Raw genomic sequence first — 25,368 nt, forward strand, 5'->3', positions numbered from 1 at the left:
ATGTTAAATGTTTCTAGTCATGTATGTTTAATGTTTCATTCTTGTTTTATTTTAATCTTCATTTTACTTTTTTTAAAATTAATAAGCACATTTCCTGTGATGCCATAAGAAATATGTCTGCCTTGTGGTACCTCTGACCCAATAGTCTACATCTGACAGGAGAACTAAGGGGGTGTATTATAGAATAGCATATTTATCCTCATAGACTTCAAAAGCCGGAGGATCTGCCTGGCCGATGTTTCTCAGTAGTCGAGTGTCAACCTATGAACCAGGAGATCATGGTTTGATTACAAGTCAGGGCATATGCCCAGTCCCAGGCTCAATCCCTGGTTTGGGGCATGCAGAAGGCAACTGATCCACGATTTTCTCTCATCATTGATGTTTCTATCTCTCTCTCTCCTTCTCCCTTCCTTTTTCTGAAATCAATGAAAAAACAGATACAGTTTTAAAAGCGAGGGATCTTAACATAACATCCTTATAACATCTTATTTTTATTAAGAACCAGGCCACTGTAGAAAATTATCAGCCATGTATATGTCTAATTATGTTGCGTATATATTTATATCTCTCAGATTCTATTACTTTTGGGGGAATTTCAAACATTTACTAATTTGTTTGTTTTTTCATGAAGTCAAAGGTGATTCTGGTATGTAAAATTTACTTTTGAGAATAAAATCCTAGAGTTCCTAGATTGAATGCCCAAGTCTGGTTTTCCCTCTCTACAACTTTGTCAATCTCATAGATAATAATCACATATCCTTTCTTTGCCTTCACCTTTCTAATATTAACAGCCTTTGGTTTTCCTTCTGTACTCTTCTTGTAACCCCTATATTCCCTTTGTCATTGTAGTTGCCTTTTTCTGTTTCTGTTATATATCTTACTGAAGGCATTCTGACCAGAACCATAAACAGATACCATCATCCCATTGTCAGTGGTTTAGAGAGAGAAAAGAAAAGTAAAAAATTTGAACCATAAAGAAGTGATTTTTACCACCTCACCTCGGACCTTTCATTAAAATAATATCAACGGGGAGGAGGGAAATCTTAATATTCAGAAACATAGCAGATCATCCTTTTTAATGCTATATTAGTCAAAGAGCTATTTTAACTGTATTGAGTACTTTGGAAGGTTAACAAATTAAGCAGAAGACATAAATTTTGCCCTTGAGAAAGTTCCCATTAAAAAGGACAGCTGGAAAAAACATGCCTGTGTACACACACACACACACAATGCAAAATATCATGCAACAGTTGTACAGAAAAAAATAAGATAGGTGATTAAGAGGCTTAAAAAAAAGAAGATGAAAAGATGACTGTTATTATAGAAGTAGTTTGAGCTGAGCCTTGAGAAAAAAGAAAAATTAATCCTAGTTGACCTTAAAGAGTGCATATTTAGGAGAATGAAATAATAGAATGGTAAGGGCAAAATGCAGATGGCAGTAGCTTAAGTGGTAAATGGATAATGAAGCTATATAGGCAGCAGATGGAGACAGTTTGGCAAGGAAAAGAAGTTAAATGTATAACTAGATGAAGTGGCAGTTGGGTCCTTTTGTTCTTTTTCTTTTTCTTTCTTTCTTTTTTTTTTTTTTTAAAGAAGAGAGGTCTAGCTGAAACCGGTTTGGCTCAGTGGATAGAGCGTCGGTCTGTGGACTGAAAGGTCCCAGGTTCGATTGCAGTCAAGGGCATGTACATTGGTTGCAGGCACATTCCTAGTGGGGGGTGTGCAGGAGGCAGCTGGTCGATGTTTCTCTCTCATCGATGTTTCTAGCTCTCTATCCCTCTCTCCCTTCCTCTCTGTAAAAAATCAATAAAATATATTTTTTTAATTAAAAAAAAAAGAAGAGAGGTCTGTGCTTGTTTGAAGAAAATAAGATGATCTTACTCATCTAGGGGAAATGGTGAACAGCATAGACTGATGAACAAGAACAGACCCAGAGATAAGGAGCCATGGGTCAGACTGTTGGACCTCAAAGGGAGGGTGAGGATAAAAGGGAGAGATCAACCAATGGACTTATGTGCACACATATGAGCCTAACCAGTGGTCAAGGACAATAGGGGGGTGGGGGCATTAGTGGGGGGGTATTGGAATGGGGGGTTGAGGACAAATATGTGATACCTTAATCAATAAAGAAATTAATTTTTTAAAAAGAATAGGAGTGAGGATGCAAAGGTATGCAAAAAAAAAAATAGAAAGGGAGACATGGAGGATGCTAGTAAGAAAGGGCATGTGAACGGAACAGAGTCCCTGGGCAGGAGAGAAGAGGAAGGAGGAGCCTCAGAGATATAATTGGACACCAAATTATATGGCACACTGAGTATGAAAGTGGTATTTTGATATTACAGAAATCAGAGATCAAAGAGAGGACACAATAAATGTTTAATAAATGCTATAATCTATTTTGATTATTGTTACTCTTGTTTGTTTTTGTTAATCCTCACTCAAGGATATCTTCCCATTGATTTTTAGAGAGAGTGGAAGAGAGGAGAGACAGAGAAATCCATCAATGTGAGAGAGACACATCAATTGGCTGCCTTCCACATGAGCCCTGACCAGGGCCAGGGATCAAGCCTGCAACCTAGGTATATGCCCTTGATCAGAATCGAACCCAGGACCCTTCACTCCGTAGACCTACCCTCTATCCACTGAGCCAAACCGATTAGGGCTACTCTTTTTATTATTATTACTGTCTGTAATGGGTTTTATTTGTAAGAAGTTTTAATTTTATATTATTAAAGATTTTCTGGGTTCTGAAAAAATAGAAACCAAAGGCTGTAGTAATATGACAATCCATGACAAATGGCTGCCTCTCTTTTCTGAAGCCTGGCACAAGAAGAAACTAGTATACAACCCTCTCATTACCCTCAATTCTAGGATAAGTGGGTTAGAATAAATTATCTTGATTAAATGAGTAGTAAGTTGATGTCAAGAGTTTGGACTGCCCTGTCCTCTGGGGACCCATTCTAAGATACAAAAGGATGTGCTGGATACATTGATCTAAAGATCAATGACCAGCCTTCCCGCCACCACCCCAAATCTAGAATGATTTGATTATAAAAACCTACATGTGACAAATATCTAACATTGTATAAAATATAGAAAATAGGCATCGCTGCTATGTACTACCAATTAAACATTCTAAAAGGACCAGCCAGGAGATAGTCCAGCTTCTAGGTAACAAACAGGTGACCTTCTAAAACACTTGGAAACACATTAACATTCTTGTGACATGTTATGAAAGTGTGTGTTTGTGTGTGTGTGTGTGTGTATGTATGTGTGTATAGGTGTGTGGACTATGCATGTCAATATATAACTTCTAACCATGTTTTTTGTAATATCTTTGTTGAGATGTAATTTTACATACAATATAATTCACCAATTTAAAGTGTACAATTCGCCGAAACCTTTTTTGGCTCAGTGGATAGAGCATCAGCCTGCGGACTCAAGGGTCCCAGGTTCGATTCCGGTCAAGGGCATGTACCTTGGTTGCGAGCACATCCCTGGTAGGGGGTGTTTAAGAGGCGGCTGATCAATGTTTCTCATCGATGTTTCTGACTTTCTATCCCTCTCCCTTGCTCTCTGTGAAAAATCAAATAAATATATATTTTTAAAAAAATAAATAAACAAAGTGTACAATTCATTGATTCTTAGTATATTCAGAGTTATGTAGATATCACCATTATTTAATTGGTATTTTCATCATACCAAAAAGAAAGCTCATAGTCTTTGGCAGTCATTCCATATTCTCACCTCTTTCAGCCCCTGGCAACCACCAGTCTCCTTTATGTTTCTATATATTTGTACATTTCATATAATGTGTAGCCATTTGTCTCTGGCTTCTTTCACTTTGCATAATGTTTACAAGGTTTGTCCATGTTGTAGTATGTATCAGTATTTAATTCCTTTTTATGACTGCATACTATTCCATTGTATGGGTATACCACCTTTCAGTTATCTATTCACCAGTTAATAGATCTTTTGTGAATTTTCACTTTTTGAGCTATTATCAATAATGCTACTATGAATATTTATGTAAAAGTTTTTTTTTAGAACATCTGTTTTCAATTGTTTTTGATATATACTAAGGTGTGGAATGGCTAGGTCATATGGTGATTCTATGTTTAATTTTTTTTTTAATTTGCCAAACTATTTTCCAAAGAAGTTGCAACATTTTACATTTCCACTAGCAGTGAATGAGGGTGACTGTTTCTCCACATCCTTGTCAACACCTCTTACTGTCTTTGGTTTTTACTTTGAAGTGGTATCTCATTGTGGTATCTCATTGTGGATTTAATTTGTTGAAATTTTGATGGGGGATTGCATTCAATATGTAGATCAGTGTGGTAAATATTGCTAACTTAACAATAGTAAAATGTTTGATCCATGAGCATAGATGTCTTTCTATTTATTTAGATCTTCTTTAATTTATTTCAATGATGTTTTATATTTCTCAGTGTACAAGTCTTATAACTTATTTTATTAAATGTATCCCTAAATTTTTTTGGTTTTGTTTTTTAATCCTCACCCAAAGATGCATTTTCAATGAGTTTTTTTAGACTGAGAGAAAGAAGGAGAGAGAAAAACATCAATATGTGAGAAAAATTTGAATTGGCTGCTTCCCATATGCACCCTTACTGGGGATCAAACCTGCAACCTAGCTAAGTACCCTGACTGGGAATCAAACCTACCTCCTTTTGATGTACAGGATGACTCCAACCAACTGAGCTACCCAGCCATGGATCTATCCCTAAGTTTTTAATTCCTTTTTGATAATATTATAAATGAAATTTTTTTCTATTTTTGAATGTTTTTGAATTTTTCATTGCATATATCCATATTCATAACATTTTGAATATTATTTTTGCATATGGCAATATTATTTCTAAGAAGGTATTTTATTCCATGTTGACCCATGACTCTGAGTATATGTTTGGACATACAACAATATGATGATAAATTTGAGTTTTATGTCAATTCTAGTTTCACCAAAGAAATTCAAAAAGATTGGCTACTTCCTATGCCATTTTTAATCAGCATACTGAGGTTTTGCAAACATAATTTATATTTCACTGTGTGAGATTATATATCAAGTCAGGAGAGCCTAAAATTTGAAAACTAATTTTTGTGAATGCTGTACTATTTAACAGTTAATAGACCACATCAGAAGAACTGGGAAACCTTAAATGTTTTAGGAAATGAAAGTTCTTGCAATGAAATTGTTCTCAAAGGGGAATTATGTGGGGGTTTTGGAATATGTGCGTGTGTGTTTTTGTTTTTGTTTTTTTAATCTTCACCTAAGGATATTTTCCCCATTGATTTCTAGAGAGAATGGAAGGGAGGAAGAAGGGGGAAGAGAGAGAGAAACATTGACATGAGATACATTGATTAGTTGCCCCTGGCACACACCTCTACTGGGGCTGGGAAAGCTTCAATTGAGGTAAATGCCCTTAACCAGGAATGGAACCTGAGATCTTTTGGTAGGTAGGCTGTTGCTGTAACCAATGGTCCAAATTGGCCAAGACATGTCTTTCAAATCATATGTTCAAGAAATAGATATACAGAGTTAAAATGTAATTCAAAATTGGTCCTATCTTAAGGTTTAGATTTTTACAATTCCATTTCACTTCTGACTGAGAAGATGTATATATACATTACTAGATAAGCTACTGACCTGATTTTAACTCTTTCAATGTCTGTACCTAACTCTTTACACTGACACACTAATGTATTTCTCAATACATTAATGAACTTTTTTATAAAATCAGCTATCTATTTTCAGTGTAAGACAGAGGAATTTTTATTTCTAAACATATTTTATTCACAGTTAATTCCCAAAGGTCTTTGTGTGCAGATGGTTTCAATTCTTAATCCTACCATACCTTGTGCTGAAATGTCAAAATAACTTATCAACATTACATAATAACTTATCATGATTACTATTTTATTAATTCACACAAACAGTATTTACCAAGTACCTACTATATACAAGGTTAATTCCTCCTTTTCTTTTTCCCGCCTACTCCTGGGCTATATAATGAGTATGAAAAGCTATGTATAATACACAATCTGGAATATCTGTTCCTGAAGAATTGAGAATTAAATACATATTTCTCTTCAACAGTTCATATAAGGAAAATTATACAAGGCCACATAGATGGAAGGGGGATGGGTTTTCACTGTTCTTTTTTCATCTCCACTGCTTTTGATCATAGGAAGTATAGGTTGCTTTCACTTCCCCGTTTTGTTTCAAGCACTGACATTCTAAATTTCACAAAGACTTGTCCCTGTGAAATGATTATTATATTTGAAGGAACACAAAGGATGGTATGTAAATCATGAAACACACTAGGACTAACTCAGGTGAAAGACCATACCAAAGCCATACCAAGTCTTTTGGAAATTTTGAATGTGCCATAGGGTTACATGTAGGGGAAATATGATCTGAAGGTGTGTTTATTTGGACAATGTTTACTTTATTTTTAAAGCAGTATCTTCTTAGCTTAGTTAATTTTCATGGAATTAGAAAACGTTTTTAGAAGACTACTAAGATTGTTGTCATGGACTACAGCTTTTAAGCCTAGTGATTTTTATACAAGTACCTGATAGTGAAATCTTTTTCATGACCATGTATCATTTACTAATGTTCCACTGCGTTTTACACAAAATCATTAGATGCAACATGTCTAGCTATATTAAGTAGGAAAATATATCCAGAATATAGTCATTTACCAACTATTTGGTACAGACTATCTACTGAGTGGCCAGAGTATTATAATCTCTGAACACATAATAATCTGGCCACTCAGTATATAACCTACATAATAAAAGGCTAATATGCAAATTGTCCCCTTAACCAGGAGTTCGACCAGCAAGCAGGCCAGTTAATCGCCCATGTCCCCTCCCCCTGGCCAGGCTAGCTGGACCCCACCTATGCATGAATTCATGCACTGGGATACACACACAAGCGCGCGCACAAACACACACACACACACACACACACACACACACACACACACACTTAGTGGCCAAATTATTATGCATTCAGAGATCATAATAATCTGGCTCCTCAGTGTATATACATATAAAAGCCTAAGAGACCATTTGACCATTCAACCATCCGGTAGCTATGACACACAATGACCAGAGGGCAGATGCTCTGACTGGTAGCTATGATGCACACTGACCACCAGGGGGAAGATGCTCAATGCAGGAGCTGCCAAGCTGTGGTGATTTGGCAACTGCAGTTCTTGGTTGATGCACCTGGAACCAGAAAGGAGGGAGCCCAATTTCAGGGTGCGTCACCTAAGAACTGACCTCTCATAATCCAGAACCCCTCAGGGGGTGTTGAAGAGCTGATTTTTGCCTGATCCCCACAGGCCAGGCCGAGGGACTCATAGGTATATGAATCCATGCACCAGGCCTCTAGTGTTATCCTATATAAGAAAAGGGTAATATGCAAATAGACAAAATGGCAGAACAACCAAACAACCAATCAAAGCATAATATGCTAATGATATGCTAAGGCTGCTCAAACACTATCCATGCACTGACCACCACATGGCATATGCTCCAACTGATAGGTTAGCTTGCTTCTGGGGTCCAGCCCGATCCGGAATGAGCGAGATGGTCCAACATGCCCTGAAAACCTCCCGTGGTCTATCCCCGGCCTGATCATGTACAGGTGGGGTCCTTCAGCCTGGCCTGGCCCTCTTGCAATCTGGGACCCCTCAGGGGATATCAGAGAGCCAGTTCCAGCCCGATCCCACTCCCCTTGAGAGGGTGCCAGATGCAGGGCTCATGGCTGGCAATCACTGCTGCAACAGTGTTAGCCTTTCTGGATGGAGACTGATTGGGCGTGAGCCTGCGACAGGCACAGTGGTGCCAAGATGAGCGGGAGTAGCAGGTAGGAACTGCAGGCAGCATTGAACTGCGGGTTTCAGCCCAAATCCCTGCAGGCTACCCAGAAAAACCCCACCTGTGCACAAATTCATGCACCAGACCCCTAGTTAATAATAATTTCATTAGTATTCAGGTATGTGTATGAGTCTAGATATAATAAAGCCTTGGGTTAGTCAATAACAGCCATTACATGCAACGTCTGTCACCAATTCCAGGCCCGTATATTTACCTTCCAGGTTGCTTGATCTTTTCTTCTTGAACTTAACTCACATCAGTTAATTTGCCATCCTTTATCATAGCCTGTCTGCCATTGTTTTTCCCCACTCATCAACTGATGCCGTATTATAACTAAAAAAGAGAATGCTTTGCTCAAACTAAATTTATGGATATTAGTAAGACTGTGATAACTACAGTACTGCAAAGTATGATATTATCTGTGGCTCTGTGCAATTCATCTTGGATTTGTGCAAGGAAGTTACTAGAGAATGCAATATTCCTGGGCCTTCTGATATGCTTCAGTAAAATGAGTGGTTAAATGACAGTCAAAACACGAATATTATAAAAACTGTATCTTAGAACTACAATATTTTAACTTTGCTGCTGCCAATTTGTAAATGAAGGATCAAAGTTAATGGTAAGTTTGGCCAAAATTATTCCAGTTACCTATATTGATGCAGAATTTCTTCCTAAAATCACATTCCATGCTGTTTTTCTGCATGAAACTTTTTCCTCTTTAGTGTCCCACTTTAAGCTACATTAAGAAAATAATGAAATGATAAAGGAACTAATCATCACTACATCGTAATTCATAACTAATTTTAGGAGAAGATAAAATGGAGCCAGCTATTTAGTGACATAAACTACTAACAAGGAGATACCTTCCTTTCTGATGCACTAAGCTCCAAAAGGTTAGAGGCTGCAAAATGTTCCATCTGCAAGCTGTGAGAATTTTTCTAATACCAAAATGCTGCAACTTACCAAAAATAGCTTGGTTTTCTATTTTTATTTAAATTATATCCACATGTTCATTCATGTTGTCATTTCTCTTCGCCTACCTTGCCTTAACTATGATGCAAGCTCTCAAAGGGTAAGACCATCTTCTGTTAAAATTATTTTCATAAATGTCTTACAATTATATGCTTCGGATATTTAGTAATGCTAATAACCAGGAAACTCCAGCAACATAATTTCACAAGTTTCGTTTGATTTAGTGAATAACATTTAAGTAGCCTCATTATGCAATATATGGTGCTATAAAGTCAGATGGAAGAGATAGTGTAGCATTTGGTAAAGCTCGTATATAAAGGTTAATGTCCATCAGCCAGTTTTGCCTTGATTTTTTAGAAATGACAGTGTCTGTATTGATTTAAAGGCTGTCTGCAGCACCTTTAAAATAATGTTTGCTAAACCTAAATCTTTTAAAATTATTTTATATTTTTAATATTGTTTGCATGACCAAATGATGCATATTATGAAGTGGTAAGAGCCCCCAATGAGGAAAGCACTTGAACAAACTGAACATTAAGTTGAGAAGTAAATGTCCATATAAACACAGACTTTTAATTGCCTGCTCATTGAAGACATTTGTCAGCTTCAGGACATTAAGAGTTAAGTGTTGAATCAACCCTTTGGGGACCAAACTTTTCTTTCAGACATGGAAAAAAGTAACCTTCAGTGAAAAATAAAGTCCTCAGTTGGTCATTCATCATCTCAAAGGGCATATTTTATTATAAATGTCAATTCCATAAAATTACGTGTCCTGTAATACATAATTATGTTCAAAATTGCATTTGAAATGTATTATTAACAGTTAACATTCTTAAAATAGTTATTACTCTTGGCCTTAACACAAAAAGCAATAATGGAGGTATTTTAGGGAGTTATAAGCTGTAAGACTTTGAATAAAGCCACTGCAGGTGTGTTTCTTAATGGGATGTTAATTTTACAGCAGGTAAACACAAAGGATAGAGACCATGTGTTTTTTTTTTTTAACTGTGTTCGGTCTAGTTTCATTTTTGTATATGGTGTAAGTTGGTGGTCAAATGAAACTAGACCACCAACTTACACCATACACAAAAATAAATTCAAAATGGATAAAGGACTTAAACATAAGACAGGAAACCATAAAAATACTAGAGGAATCCACAGGCAGCAAAATAGCAGACATAGGCCAAAACAATATCTTCACCAATATGGCTCCTAGGGCAATAGAAACTAAAGAGAAAATAAACAAACGGGACTACATCAAAATGAAAAGCTTTTGTAAAGCAAAAGAAACCATCAACAAAACAACAAGAAAGCCCACTTCAAGGGAGAACATATTTGCCAATGTTATCACCGATAAGGATTTAATGTCCAACATTTACAGGGAACTCATACAACTTAACAAAAGGAAGATAAACAACCCAATCAAAAATGGGCAACGGACCTAAATAGAATCTTTTCTAAAGAAGACAGAAGGAAGGCCAAGAGACATTTGAAAACATACTCAAAGTCACTAATCACCTGAGAGATGCAAATCAAAACAACAATGCATACCATCTCCCACCTGTCAGAAAAGCTATCATCAACAAATCAACAAACGACAAGTGCTGGCAAGGATGCAGAGAAAAAGGAACTCTTTTTGCACTGCTGGTAGGAATGCAGACTGGTGCAGCCACCGTAGAGAACAGCATGGAGTTTCCTCAAAAAACTAAAAATGGAACTCCCATTTGACCCAGTGTACCACTTATAGGAATATATCCCAAGAAACTAGAAACACCAATCAGAAAAGATATATGCACCCCTATCTTCATAGTGGCACAATTTACTATTGCTAAGATTTGGAAACAGCCTAAGTGCCCATCAGTGGATGAGTGGGTTAAAAAACTGTGGTACATCTACACAATGGAATACTATACTGCAGTAAAAAAAGAATGAGTTCTTACCATTTGCAACAGCATAGATAGAACTGGAGAGCATTACGCTAACTGAAATAAGTCAGTCAAAGAAAGATAAATATCGCATGATCTCACTCATATATGGAATATAATGAACATAAACAGATGAACAAAATCAGAGAAAGAGAAACATCGATCAAACTGTCTAACCTTAGAGGGAAGGTAGGGTAGGGTGGGGGTAACAGGGAAAGATCAACCAAAGGATTTGTATGCATGCATATAAGCCTAACAAATGGACACTGATAATAGGGGGGTGAGGGCATGAGTGGGGGAAGTAAGGGGATAATGGGGGGATAAGGACACATATGTAATACCTTAATCAATAAAGAAATTTAAAAAATAAACTGTTTGTTGTGGAGAAGTTTATGGCTGATACTATAAAAACGATGTGAAATGAGGCCAAATTGAACTTTCCCTCATAAGGATAATCAGCCTTGTTTGAGATCAAGACAATCCTCTTGTATCCCTTTTCTCCACCCACCACATAACAAAGAATTCCACAGAAATAAATATTAAAGTAGCACATCAGAAATCACTAGAAAATATGGCAATAAATAATAAGATCTGATTGTCCAAATTCAACATCCTCTCACACAAACCATCTCCTTCAAGGAGTCTTGTTGGGGTTTTTTATTTGTTCATTTTTTAATATATGTTTATTGATTTTTGAGAGAGAAAGAGAATAGTAACATTAATTATGAGAATCATTTATCAGCTGCCGTCTGCATGCCCCCTATTGGGGATTGAGCCCACAACTCAGGCATGTGCCCTTGATTGGAATTGAACCCGGACCCTTCAGTCTACAGGTCAACACTCTATCCACTGAGAAAAACTAGCTAGGGCTAGGATTCTTGTTTTTGCTACCAATATTAACTCACCTAAACTCATAATCATGGGGTTGATTTTGACCTTGCCTTAGATCCCACAACCAGTGTCCCAATGTCAGAAGAACTTTCCCTCTACATGTGTGGGCTGTCAACCACTAAACATGGACATTAATGGGAACTTTGTTTGAAGTATCAAAATTCAGACCAAGAGAATCATAATTTGCATTTTAACAAGAACCCCTTCTTATGCCCATAAAATTTTGAGGAGCTCTGCTATAGCATTTCCCTTTACATTGTTTTCTTTCCTCCTTTTTTCCCTTTCCTTACTGGGGAAATAACTTTTTATTGTTACAACTCTATATTTTATATATATTTTGTATACAAAACATATAATTTGATTTTACCTTTTGATTTGGATTGTTGGTTCTTTTCATTTTAACACAAGCATTTAGTTAATTGCTCTTTGATTTAATTATTGATATACATATATGAAAGTTATCTTCCCTCTTGTATGTTTGCTAACTAACCATTCTAGTCTGTGTCTTCCCTTTCTTCTTTTGTTTAAACTATTTTTATCTTGGATTTATTTATTCTATGCTAGTTCAGAATTTTTATTTTTTGCTTTTTAATATTTATACTTAAAATTATAATAAGATTTTTTAAATATATAATAACCTAAAGTTGACTGATATTTGTATCATTTTGGGGACTAGAAACCCAGTGCATGAAATTCATGCATGGGGAGTGTTCCTCAACTCAGCCTGCACCCTCTCCAATCTGGGACACCTTGAGGGATATCCCACTGCCCATTTAGGCCCGATCCTAGCCCTGCAGGCCTGGATCCCCCATCTGCCTGGATCCCCCTTCATGCCCAGTCGCCCCCAACTTCCCTCTTCTGCTGGCCTGGTCACCCTAACTGCCCTCCCCTTAAGGTTTGATTGCCCCCAACACTCCTCCCTTGCAGGCCTGTTCCCTCCCAACTGCCCTCCCCTGCTGGCCATCTTGTGGTGGCCATCTTGTGTCCACAAGGGGGCAGCCATCTTTGACCACATGGGGGCAGCCATCTTGTGTGTTGGAGTGATGGTCAATTTGCATATTACTCTTTTATTAGATAGGATAGAGGCCTGGTGCATGGATGAGGACCAGCTGGTTTGCCCTGTAGGGTGTCCCGGATCAGGGTGGGAAGTTTCCTTGGGACATGGGGCAGCCTGAGCAAGGAGCCTGTGGTGGTTTGCAGGCCAGCCCTGCCCCCAACGACCCAAGTGGAGGCCCTAGTATCTAGGATTTATTTATCTTCTATAATTGAAACTGTAGCCTTGAGTGGAGGCCAAGATAGGCCAGGGCTGCAGAAGTTGGGCTTCCTCCATTGCCGGGGGCAACTCAAGCCTACTGCTCTTTCCAGCTCCATGGCTGCCACCATTTTTGTTGGGATTTATTTATCTTCTATAATTGAAACTTTGTACTCTTGCATGGAGGCCTGGGCCCGCCAGGGCAGACGGAAAGCTTGGCTTCCTCCATTGCCAGGGAAACCCAAGCCCTCTGCTTGCTCTGTGGCCGCAGCCAACTTGGTTGGGGTTAATTTGCATGTTCAATCCTGATTGGCTGGTGGGCATGGCAGAGTGATTGTTAATTTGCATATTATTCTTTTATTAGACAGGATAATCCAGTTTTACACTTCCAAGGTAATATGTGATTATTTTTAACTTTATTGAGAAATAAGTGACCAGTATACTTATATTACATTTAAAGTGTACAAAATGATAATTTGAAAAACATGCATTGTAAAATGATTAACAACATAAAGATAATCAATACATCCATCACCTCAAATAGTTAACATAGTCAAGTCTTTTTTTTATGTGTGGTGAGAATGCTTAAGATTTACTTTCAAGTATATAATACCATATTTTTTAACTGTAGTCTGCATATTAGATGCTCAGAACTTCTTAAAACTTAAATTGTATACCTTTTTACCTATATCAACCCATTTGCCCCTTATTCCATTGTTAGCAACCACTGTTCTACTCTCTGTTTTTATAAAATCAGCTTTTTTTTTTTGGATTCCACATATAAGTGACACTGTACAATGCTGGTCTTTGTCTGGCTTGTTTCACTTAGCATAATGCCCTCTAGACTCATCCATTTTTGTTGCAAATGGCAGGATCAACTTTCCTTTTTATGAGTGAATAATATTCCATTATCCTATTTTGTATATGTATTACATTTTTTATCCATTCACCCATCAAGGGTCATTTTTGTTGTGTCTATATCTTGGCTATTGCAGTGAATGTGGGTGTACAGATATATCATCAGGATCCTTATTTCAGTTCCTTTGGATATATACCCAGGAGTGGGATTAATTGGTCATATAATAGTTCAATTTTTAATTTTTTTATGAGCCACTATTCTGTTTTCCAAAATGGCTTTACTTTATGCCTTCCCACCAACAGAATATAAGGCTTCCCTGTTTTCTACAGCTTTGCCAACATTTATTATCTCTTGCCTTTTTTATAATAACCAACTTAAAAGGTGTGAGTTGATATCTCATTATAGTTTTGATTTGTATTTTTACAATGATTAGTGATGTTGAGCACCTTTTCATATAACTATTGATCATTTGTGTGTTCTTTGGGAAAATATCTATTCAAGGTCTTTTGCCCATTTTTAAATTTAAATTATTTACTTCTTTATAATTCACTTGTATGTGTTTTTATATATTTTGGATATTAACCCCTTTTTAGATATATAGCTTGATAACATTTCCTCCCATTGTAGGTTGCCTTTTTAATTCATTGATTTTTTTTTTTGCTTTGTTGAGCATAATCCTTTTTAAAATTATTTATTTTTTAATTACTTTATTGATTAAGGTATCACATATTTGTCCTCATCCCCCCCATTCCTATCCCAAACCCCTCCCAACACATGCCTCCATCCCCCATTGTCCAAGACCACTGGTTAGGCTTATATGCATGCACACTAGTCCTTTGGTTGATCTCTCCCCTTTATCCCTCCCCTACCCTCCCTCTGAGGTCCGACAGTCTGATCCATGCCTCCTTGTTTCTGGGTCTGTTCTTGTTCATCAGTCTATGTTGTTCATTTAAATTTATTTTTTCTTTTATTTTATTTTTACATCATTATTGACCCCTTTATTCTCCCCTATACACTCTTCCACCTTCACTATGCCTCCCCCACTATACTATCCTCTGTCCATGAATTCCTTTTCTTTTTTTTGCTCAATTCCTCCTCTCTTTCCTGCATCGCTGTCACCTTATCAGAGCTGTCTGCTTGCTCTCTATGAGTCTGTCTCTATTTTGCTTGTTAGTTTATTTTGTTCATTAAGTTCCACATGTGAGTGAAATCATGTGGTACTTGTCTTTTTCTGACTGGCTTATTTTACTTAGCATCATGTTAGTTTGGTATAGTACCACTTGTTTATTTTACAATTGACTAGAATGTACTTTTTCCACATGAGCTGTTGGACCCACCCTAAATTTAGATCTTAATGTCATTTCACCAAATTATTGCCCCATAATGCCTATATAATTCTTGTGTCTCCCTGCTTAATCATCTTATCTTCTGCCTTAAGGCTAGCCTTTCTAATTCATCAAGACTTCTCCAGTCTTCTTATAAACTTTCAGTGGCTTTCCATTCTTTATTCAATAAACCCTTAAGACTGACACTCAAGACCTTATAAAATGTGATTTCCTCCTTTCCCTCCATCCCTATGTCCCACTGCTCATCTACATATACACCTTAGCTTTATCCTTAGTAACTAGAAGAATGTGGGCAAATAATATATGATAGGTACATGTTTACTCAAGGATAAAGCAAGGAACAAAACAGCCACAGCCTCATGGAGCTTATATTGTACTGGGAGAAAAAAGGCAATAAACATTGTATAAGTAAAACAGGTTATATGTTAGGTGATGGTAAGCACTAGGGAGAAACATAAAGGAAGATAAAGGGCATAGAGACAGCTGAGAATGAAGAATATCCTCCAACTGAATATCTTTCCCTCCTTTGAATAACCAGAGTACTTATTTTCTTTTACAGCATGGTTATTTGTGTACTTGTCCTATTTTATCTCTTATATTCAAAGCTCCTTAAGAGCAAGAACTGCATCTTACTCATCTTTGTATCTCTTGCAGCTTCTACAGCAGCATTCAGTAAATAATGTTTAAAATGAATCAAATGATGGAAATAAATGCAATAGCAGTTTAATAGAAGGGAGAGACTGATAGAGTGGTTGGTTAGGGAGGGCTCCTTGGATGATATTTAATTTGGGCAAAGCCTTGAAAAGATGGGTGGTGTGGGGAGTAAGAAAGAGCTGAGTAAGTCATTTTTATGTATCTGTTCTTGAAAAACTAAAAACCATTGCTTTATAAATTAAGATTAATGTTGTGTGTAATTTTCTTTACTTTTAAAACCAGTATTTCAGAAGGGCCGAGCAATAGATACTGGAGAAGTTGACATTGGTGCACAGGTCATGCAGACCATTCCACCTGGCTTATTCTGGCGTTTCCAGATTACTATCCACCATCCAATATATCTGAAATTCAATATTTCTTTAGCCAAGGACTCTCTGCTGGGAATTTATGGCAGAAGAAACATTCCACCTACACATACTCAGGTATTTGACATTACAGGTATTTCTTGACCCTTTTAAAGGGTGCTGGGATGGCTGGCTTGGGGATTGTGACCTGCAACATGTGTGGGAGTCAGAGGTGAAGGCAAACAACCTTTGCAATGAGCAAATATCCAGAACAATCACACTAAAGTGAATGGAAAAATAATGCCATTAAGAAATAAGGAATCGTATTTAGCAGAGCAGATTCAGAAAAGGAAGTTTAAGAAAATATTCTTGAAACTTGAATCCTTGAAACAGGATGACCATGAACCTTCCCAGCCCCCTTATCTTACTTCTATGGTGCCCACACCCCTCTTTGCTGGTTCCATGCACCCATGATCCATTGTCCAGATGAAGGAATGCATATCAGTAATGGAAATGAGTCAAAAGGTAGGTTTTGTCTTACAAGAAGAAAAGTTTCCTTGTTATTGTTAATAATAACTCCATCATGCAAAACCTCTATGGTTTACAATGCCCTTCTATAAACTGTAGCTACCTAATTTCTCTCATTCTGTTTTCCTTATCTCTTTCTCACATGAACCCATTTGGGACCCTGTTCCATCTAAGAAGTAGCATAAGGAATCATAGCCACCTGGGGCTTGCTTTGTTTTCAGAAGATATAACTGTAGTTCAAACCTTCCCTTCTGGGTCAGACTAGGCAGGGGATTAGAATGCCATTCAAGTGTGACTATTGAAAAATTTCAAGGACACATGTGCCATGTGCTTATCCACTGATTAGGAATAAAAAGAGGGGTGTCCTTTGAATATCTAAATATGCTACTAGAAAAATAGTAAATTATGATGAATGTTTTCAAAGTTTGGCTGTTTACTCATTTGTTAAAAAAAAAAAAATATGAAACCCTTTCATTTATAGGGAAGGCCATGGTAACATTTCTGAGAGGAATGTGTGGTTTCAACTGTCTTCTATCAGATAGAATGGTAAAATATCAAGATTCTCTTGCATAATACTAATCAAGATATTTTTTCTATTCCTTGGTTTATTTATTTTTAAACGACTGTTTTGAATACTCCAAAACTGAGAAGTTTATAACATTTACAAGAGTAAGTGGGGCTTTTCTCCTCAGAATTAATAATATTCTTTTGTGTTTCAATTTACTTAAAATGAATAACTTCCTCTTCCTCTTTGCCTGCCTCCAAAGCAAAGAAGTATGAAATAGGGCAATAAAGTTAGAGATGTACGTTAGTCAAGACGTAAAAGTAGAGGCTCACATTTGTGTTTGTATTTGTTCCAGTTTGATTTTGTAAAGCTAATGGATGGAAAGCAACTGGTGAAGCAAGACTCCAAGGGCTCTGACGATAGCCAGCACTCCCCTCGGAACCTGATCTTAACCTCATTGCAGGAGACAGGCTTCATAGAGTACATGGACCAAGGGCCTTGGTATTTGGCATTTTACAATGATGGCAAAAAGATGGAACAAGTATTTGTGTTAACTACAGCAATTGGTAAGCTGCCTTGGTTGTTATTTTGAATTGACAGTATAACTTTAGAAAGACACAATCAGTGATTAAAGTAATACAGATATTATTTAAGCTTATTGCTCATTCTGCTTTAAACTCATTATTCAGGATAGGTCACTGAGAAAGTCTTATATTGTTGTCATTAATGTTGTTTCAATGCTGACTAAGAGTTTTTAAAAGCTCCATTATTTGCTGCTATTTTAGGATATTTGCCATGCACCGTTTTGTAAGTTTTCAATAGAAATAATTACCTGGATGACATTGTTACTGAGGTTACATAAGACAACTTCGGTGAAGAAGAGTTCAAGCAGGGGAAGCTCTGTTAGTTCAAGACCTATTAAAAACAAAAAAACAAATAAGCACATTTTAAAATGGAAAAACTTGCATTGGTCCAGTTCTTTACAATGACCGATTCTAGAACTAACCTTTAAGGTTTCAAAATACAACCTGAGCGTACTTAAATAAGAGTCTGAAAGAATAATAACTTGTGTCATTCAAAGCCATTTCTTTTATATTTTTTTAGTTTCAAAATCATCACAATGGCTCTTTCAGTGTTCTTTTAAAACATGTTCTTTTTAATACAATGTCTTCACCCACTCTTATTCACGGTTCACCCTAGTTAGTCAGAGACATCTCACTCTTGTCATTTTTTTGGTGAATGCATTCCCCTTGACCCTTTGTGTGAATAAAGCTGAGCTTTTTAGCAATTTCAGAGCTCTGAGGATAAACAGCTCATTGACACAGTATTTTATTGTGTGTTTTCCTAAAATACTCATCTGTTAAAAGAAGAAAAAATGTTTTGCAGCTGTCAGTTTTCTATACAGCTCTCACCATTTATCCTTTAGTTAATCTGTTCAACCATATGTTTAGGAAAATGTATTGACTGTTAATAGATATACCATCTGCTCTTTATAACAATTTTGTTCTATTTTTACTTTATGCTGAAGACCTTGAGTCAGTAGAAAATGGTATTCCATCCACAAGATTACCAAAAAGTTTCTTCTAAAGTAATCAGAAACGTATTTTTCCCCTATTGAAATACTTTACTGATTTTATATCTTCAAAAGAAAAAGTGTTTGTTAAATTGGAAAAAATATTTTGAGTCATGACACTGTTTTGCCATTAACAGGCTTGTTGGGACAAATTCAACAGACACAGAACTTAACATATTTTTCTATCCAGGCCCAATTTTGATAAGGCAATTGCCAATGAGTTATGAGTTCTAAAATACTTGTGAAGATTTTTCCAGTTATCCTTGCCCCTAAGCTTAAGTTAAAATACTAACCAAACTATTTACCTTTTAAAAAATCAATAGATCAAGAAACATACTTTGTGGGATTTTTTTCCATCTCTTACTTCTTCCCAAAAAGAACCTAACCTTTGAAATATGTGTTATTATGCAGATATTAAGCTGTCACTTTTCTATGCAACAACCTACTTGTTTTTACTTTATGCAAGTCAGTTTGTTTACTTTTCTGTTGTCTTTTGATATTAGAAGAGAAGCATTTCTTCTATAATTCTACTTAAAGAGAATCCAAGTAAATTTCAAAAAAAAAATCAAAAATATGTAAGTTATTTACTCTAAATTCTCCCCATGAATTTTAATGGTTTTATAACTTATGTTCATTTTAGTGAAAAGAGATTAAAATATTTGCTTGAACAAATTAAGGTTCTGTGTGAATTTATTCTAAATTTTGCTTATTCTCTATTCATAATACTAGAATCAGTTAATTGATCTTAACTCTATTTGGTCTGCTATCAATAAGGCTCCAAACAGTATTAATAACCAACATTTATTAAATGACTAACATAATCTTCATTAATATATACTATAAGTCAAGGATAGGCAGAGTTATCAGTATCCCCTAATCTCAGTCAGTCTGTTTTGCAACATGATCATATATGGAGTGTCACTCTGCCCAAAGCACTGCACTAGATGCTTTACATTCAGTTATCTTGTTTGATTATCATCACAACCAGCACAGGTATAATGACAGTTATATTAAAATAAGGAAACGGAGTCCTGGAATGAGTAAATAATTTGGTAAAGTCTCACAGCCAGCAAGTGGCAAAATTGAGATTTGAGACAACCAATATGCCTGTTTCCAAAGCCCATGTCCTTTAGAACATATTCATTCCATAGATTATTAATTACCTTTAGTTCTTTTTAGAGGAGAAAACCTGCCATAAGCAACACATCATCAGTGCAGATGCAGATATGAAGAGGCTTTAGACTCTAGTATAAGAACAGAACTGTAAGCATAGAACTTTAAAAGGATTCTCTGCTCTAATGAACTGCTGTCTAGGAAGTAATTCTGCAGTAAGTTTTAAAATATAAAAGACAAAGTTTCCTGGAGGCCGACATAAATAGAAAAACATCTTTTTCATTACTGGCTATTTATGCAATCCTGCTGTAGTCGTCCTCTTCCTGGAGTCCCTAGACTGTCCCAATGCCTTTGACACCCTATGGAGATGGCAGCTTCCAATAACTCCTATAATGCCTTTGCTTCTCATTTGCGTTGCTGGTGTTAAGTCCTCTGCAGCAGTGGGCCCAAATATAGCTTTTAGATAAGTCAATAAGATGTAGGAATTTTTATTTATTTTGATAGCAAACTTTATTAAATGTCCTTTCTACAATAGCTACATTCCCATAAGACTACTTCCATAAAGTTGTCAATAGGAACTGGTGTGAAATTAAATTCAACTCTCTTTGCTTTTCAAAGCTTCTTCCATGGCCTTTTATTAACCATCCAGACAGGGGAAATCTAAATGTAGATTTAAAAACTGCCACTACTGCTTAGTATAAGAAAGTTAGATAAATAGAAAATAGAGAAATAATTGTTCCATCTTATAATGTAAAAAAAAAAAAAAGACTCTGTGCTTTTTATAATGACCTTTTAAATAAATTAATAACTTTCTGAAAATAACAAAGGTTTAATGAGTTAAATACAATTAGCTCTTTGTCAAATGTTACATTCTCACCAGTCAAGTTGTAGTTCAGAAATGCCAAGTGTCAATTTCTTATCCAGTTCAGTTGTCTAAAACAATGATAAAAGAACAGAGCATCATAAACCTACAAAAAGGCTAGCTCATGTATTCAGATGGGGTGGAAAAGAATGACATCATCCAGTTGATAATAGGATGGATACCGCACAACCACTGGATTCATTTTCAGCTTTCTATGAATCCCCTAATTGGACTAGATACCATTTCCTTCCTCTCACATTTATTCTGCCCAGGGCAGAGCTCCAAATCTAGATAATAAATTCTCTAACTATGGAAGTTTATTTGAAGCATTTGTTCTCATTCTGTGAGGCTTCAATGTAATGGGAACATGCCAGATCACCTGCTGTATTTGTTAATATGTAGATTACTGGGTCACATTCCTCAGAGACAGATTCAATAGATCTCGAGTGAAACCCGAGCATTGTAAGCACCTCAAGTGATCCTACTGATACAGGCAGTCAAAATGCCTCCACTGAAGAAATGCTATTTCTCTACCCTCAATATAATTTTCATAGTTCAGAAGAAGATGCAAAAACTACTTCATAGGATATCTTGTTTTAATTGGAAATAGCTTATCCAAGTGGAACTAGATGAAGTAGATAATTTGGATTGAAAATAAAAAACTGGCGCATATGAGAAGCGTGAGTTTAATAGACCAGAACATAAAACTAGGAATCCAAGAGTGCTAAGTATAGAAAACTTACAGAAAATAGTAATGAAAAGATTATTTTTAATTACAAGAGTAAAATATGCAGATCATCATACTAGTAGTTCATGGACTTGGAATGTAATGCTATTATGTATATAAATACAGTTTTAAATTAGAAACACTTTAATTTTAATTAATTTCTATTGAGGTAACACGAATAACATTATGTGAATTTTAGATGTACAACATTATAATTTTTTAAATCATTGTCAGAAACTGATTTTTGTATAACTTTATACTTTTTCAATCAGAATACCTGAAGACTTGCCCAAGTTCTGTTACAGTACATGTCTTTATGGAGCCAGAACTACCTATGGGCACCTTTAAAACCTTCTCAATTCCCCTAAAGCCTATTCTTTGCTAAGAATGGATTGAAGGGAAATTAGTGGCAGAGAAATGATAAGCATTTACAGTCAAGAAAGCATTTCTCAACAAAATACTTAGGTTCCAATGCTTTTAGTGGTGGTAAATTTAATATGTACACTTACTTTAAAAGCCTCTCATTGTCACTTATTAATGAAAATGAAATACTGATTATCATATTTAAGCTGTCAAGATAGTAGATTAAACATTTTAAAGTGCTAGAGAAGACAATGTCATTTACTACAACCTAAATTTGAAAAATAAACAATAGACTTGGTCTTCTGATTACATTTTGAAGCCCATTTTGCTTTTGAGCAATGTCCTATAATCCTAATATTATACATTTTTAACTTTATCACAAAATGTTTCATTAGAATATAATTCTTCTAGATCCTTTATGCACTTTAGAGATGAGATTGGTTTGAATAGCCAATTCAGCAATTCTAAGGTGCTTTTAATAATCTGGAACTACATGTGACATCTTACAGAAATCTTTGGCATCTGATTTTAAATAATAAGTGCTCCATAGACAGCAGAGGGCAAGAATGTTATAGGCCCAGAGTGTTTACAATTTTATTTTAAAAAAAAAAAAAGGACTCTGTAGTCTATAGATTTCTTCATTTTTCCTTTTTCTCTCTATTAATAGAAATAATGGATGACTGTTCAACTAATTGTAATGGAAATGGAGAATGTATCTCTGGACATTGCCATTGTTTCCCAGGATTCCTTGGGCCTGACTGTGCTAGAGGTAATGTTGCTCTGTTATTCCTATTGACTTAGGGAAATGGATGTCATTTGAGAACTCATGAAGAGGAGGAGGAGTGGCAGTAGTGGTCATAGTAGCAGCAGTAATAGCAGCAACACTGCCCACCACCACTACCAAAAGTTGAGCACTTATTCCACCAGAAACTGTTATAAAAACTTAGTGTTATGTCTTTTAATTCCTATCATAGTCTTATGAGGTATATCTGTTATTATCCCAGTTTTATGGGCAAAGAAACAACCTCAGAGACGTGAAATAACTTAACCAGGGTTACCTAACAGCTGGGATTTACTAGTATACCTAGATCATCTAAACCATCCGCTACGTGATACTTCCATGTCCTGTATAAACTGATTCGTAATGGATAGACTTTAAGAGTTAGGCAAAGTAGTTAATTGTTTATGCACTTCCAGGTAAGCTGGATGGAGTGGGCAATCAATTGGTCAAGTAGCCTAGAAAGTAAAGACTAGAAAGTCAGAAGTTCAACTTAGGAAACTTGACCATTTCCTTGACATGCCCACAGTTTAATCCTTGAAAAGCTTTAGGTAAATCACATCATGTTTTTCCATAGGCTTACAGTTATGACTTTAGAGATGCTTTCTGCTTATTTTTTGTGTTCTTAAAGTTCTCAGTCTGCTAGTACTTTAATCTCAGGTCCTCAGCCACTTAATTTCTTTAGGATAAATTCTATTCAATAGAGAATTCTATAGCACTTGCTAGGTTCCCAGTCCTGTAGGAAGTGGGGGCAGGAGTGAAGTTGATGGCTGGTAATAAAAAATAAGACAGAAGATATAAGCCCTGCCCTTAAGGAGTCCACAGTTTCAATAGGGAGACAAACAATGACAAAGCAGAGAAAGTGTTCTACTAAAGGTCTGTACAATGTGTTATGTGTGTAGACATCTCTCCAGCATGCATCTTTTTAAATGTACAACTTTTTAAAGATAACATTCTGTGAAATGAATAATTCCCCATGTATTAGTTTTTCAAACTTTTTGTTTTCCCCTCTAAAAGTAGCATATATCTTCTTGAGAAAGAAAAGCCATAAGAGAAAAAAAAAAAACCTCACTTATACTAATGAGGATAATAATTATTATTTGTTTATAATTGAATCAAAATCAAATGGCTGAAATAATTTCTCCACTCAGGATGGTTTTATAATGTATCTTTATCTCACCCCCAAGAAAGGCAAATTCTGTTTATAATCATAAACATGTGCCTTTTTAATACAGGCCACGACAGAAATAGTACAATTTTCTTTTTGCCTGATGTATTATACAAGAATCAATAGAAAATTGCTTTGGAGATTTTAAAAGCATTATGAGAACATTACAAGTTCATTTTCTAATCTTCAGACTCATGCCCTGTGCTGTGTGGTGGGAATGGAGAATACGAGAAAGGACACTGTGTCTGCCGAAATGGCTGGAAGGGGCCAGAATGTGATGTTCCAGAAGAACAATGCATTGACCCAACGTGCTTTGGTCATGGCACCTGCATCATGGGAGTCTGCATCTGTGTGCCGGGATACAAAGGAGAAATATGCGAGGAAGGTTGGAGCCCCATTTTCATCTATTGCTTTAGGCTTTTGTCCCACTGAATTGCTCAAGGCACCATTCTATGCTTCTAAGTAGAGAAATAATAATATCAGTGCTCAACATATCTGCTTTGTATTATACATGGAGCAGGGAGTTGAAGTCAGGGAAGCTCATGTCTCTCCTGACAGTCTCTACTGTTAACATGAGGCCATGTCTGTCACCCTTGCAGAGCAGTAATGAAAAATGGCATATCCCCTTCATTTTAACATTGTTTCATAACTTGAGAATTTCCATATTAATGATTTTAGGAGTTAATTTGTATGCTTTCATTATTGCAGAATGCACTAGGCCACATCTCACTTTAAAGCACATAATAAAAAATATATGCACATTTGGAATAATTTTATGAATGTTTTCTTTGGGAGTGATTTTTAATTACCATTATTATTGCTTCATATTATTTATTTTTACATACCTCATGATAAACTTGACCTCCATGCCTAAGGAATCACTAATGAGTTTATAGGAATTGCCTTTATATTAAAATTCACCCCAAAGGAGCTTTTACATACAAAAGACATATTTTGAAATGGAAATAGTTTTATCATTTAAAGAGACACATTAGAAAATAAGTTTACTAGTAATCAGGCCTTTTTCATGCTACATTCCTCAAATAAGACTGATTTCAGAAATAATATTAAACCATTACCGTGGGAGAGGGTCTAATCACAACTATTGTTCAGGAAAGAAGCAGCTGAAAATGCACTATAATTGCTTTTTAAAGATGGCTCATTAAGACTATTACACAGCATTCTAAAGGGTTTAATCTCATTCTGCTCCATGAGCAAGCAAGAGTTTAGCTTTTCACCTCCCATTAGCAGTACTAGAATTTTGGTGTGAAGATTTTATCTGTTCCAATGAATGGCATTGGGACTAGTCTAGGCACCCCAGTGCCTGAGTTACTTTTGAAAATTGTTTGTATGCTATCCAACTGCAATCGTGATATTTAAGTTGCAAATTCTGATGCTATATGGTCACACTTATCCACCCCCCAAAACTGGTGCTATCACATCTACAGTTTGCAAGGAAAACTATCCTAAGGAATTCAGACCCTTTTGTTTAAATTACATAAGCAGTTGAAAAAGGACATAGTGTTCTAGGCATTACTAAAAAAATTATAGAATAACCAAGATAGCATGGAATACCATATTTGACACTGTAAACTTC

The 25,368-nt window shown here is 36.0% G+C and overlaps 1 protein-coding gene across 5 annotated transcripts in view; it reads left to right on the plus strand.

Moving 5' to 3' along the window:
• The window catches only part of TENM1 (teneurin transmembrane protein 1), a 915,501-nt gene that overhangs the window by 620,233 nt on the left and 269,900 nt on the right, over window positions 1-25,368 (plus strand). For all 5 annotated transcript variants that reach the window (XM_084870761.1, XM_084870765.1, XM_084870762.1 and 2 more), the window contains 4 exons: window positions 16,093-16,292; window positions 17,543-17,753; window positions 22,493-22,594; window positions 23,962-24,156. In XM_084870761.1, coding sequence (XP_084726887.1) covers window positions 16,093-16,292; window positions 17,543-17,753; window positions 22,493-22,594; window positions 23,962-24,156 — 708 coding nt within the window. The remainder of the gene's footprint in view (window positions 1-16,092; window positions 16,293-17,542; window positions 17,754-22,492; window positions 22,595-23,961; window positions 24,157-25,368) is intronic.

Source organism: Pipistrellus hanaki (assembly GCF_964339955.1).
Source record: "Pipistrellus hanaki genome assembly, chromosome: X".
Taxonomy (NCBI): domain Eukaryota; kingdom Metazoa; phylum Chordata; class Mammalia; order Chiroptera; family Vespertilionidae; genus Pipistrellus; species Pipistrellus hanaki.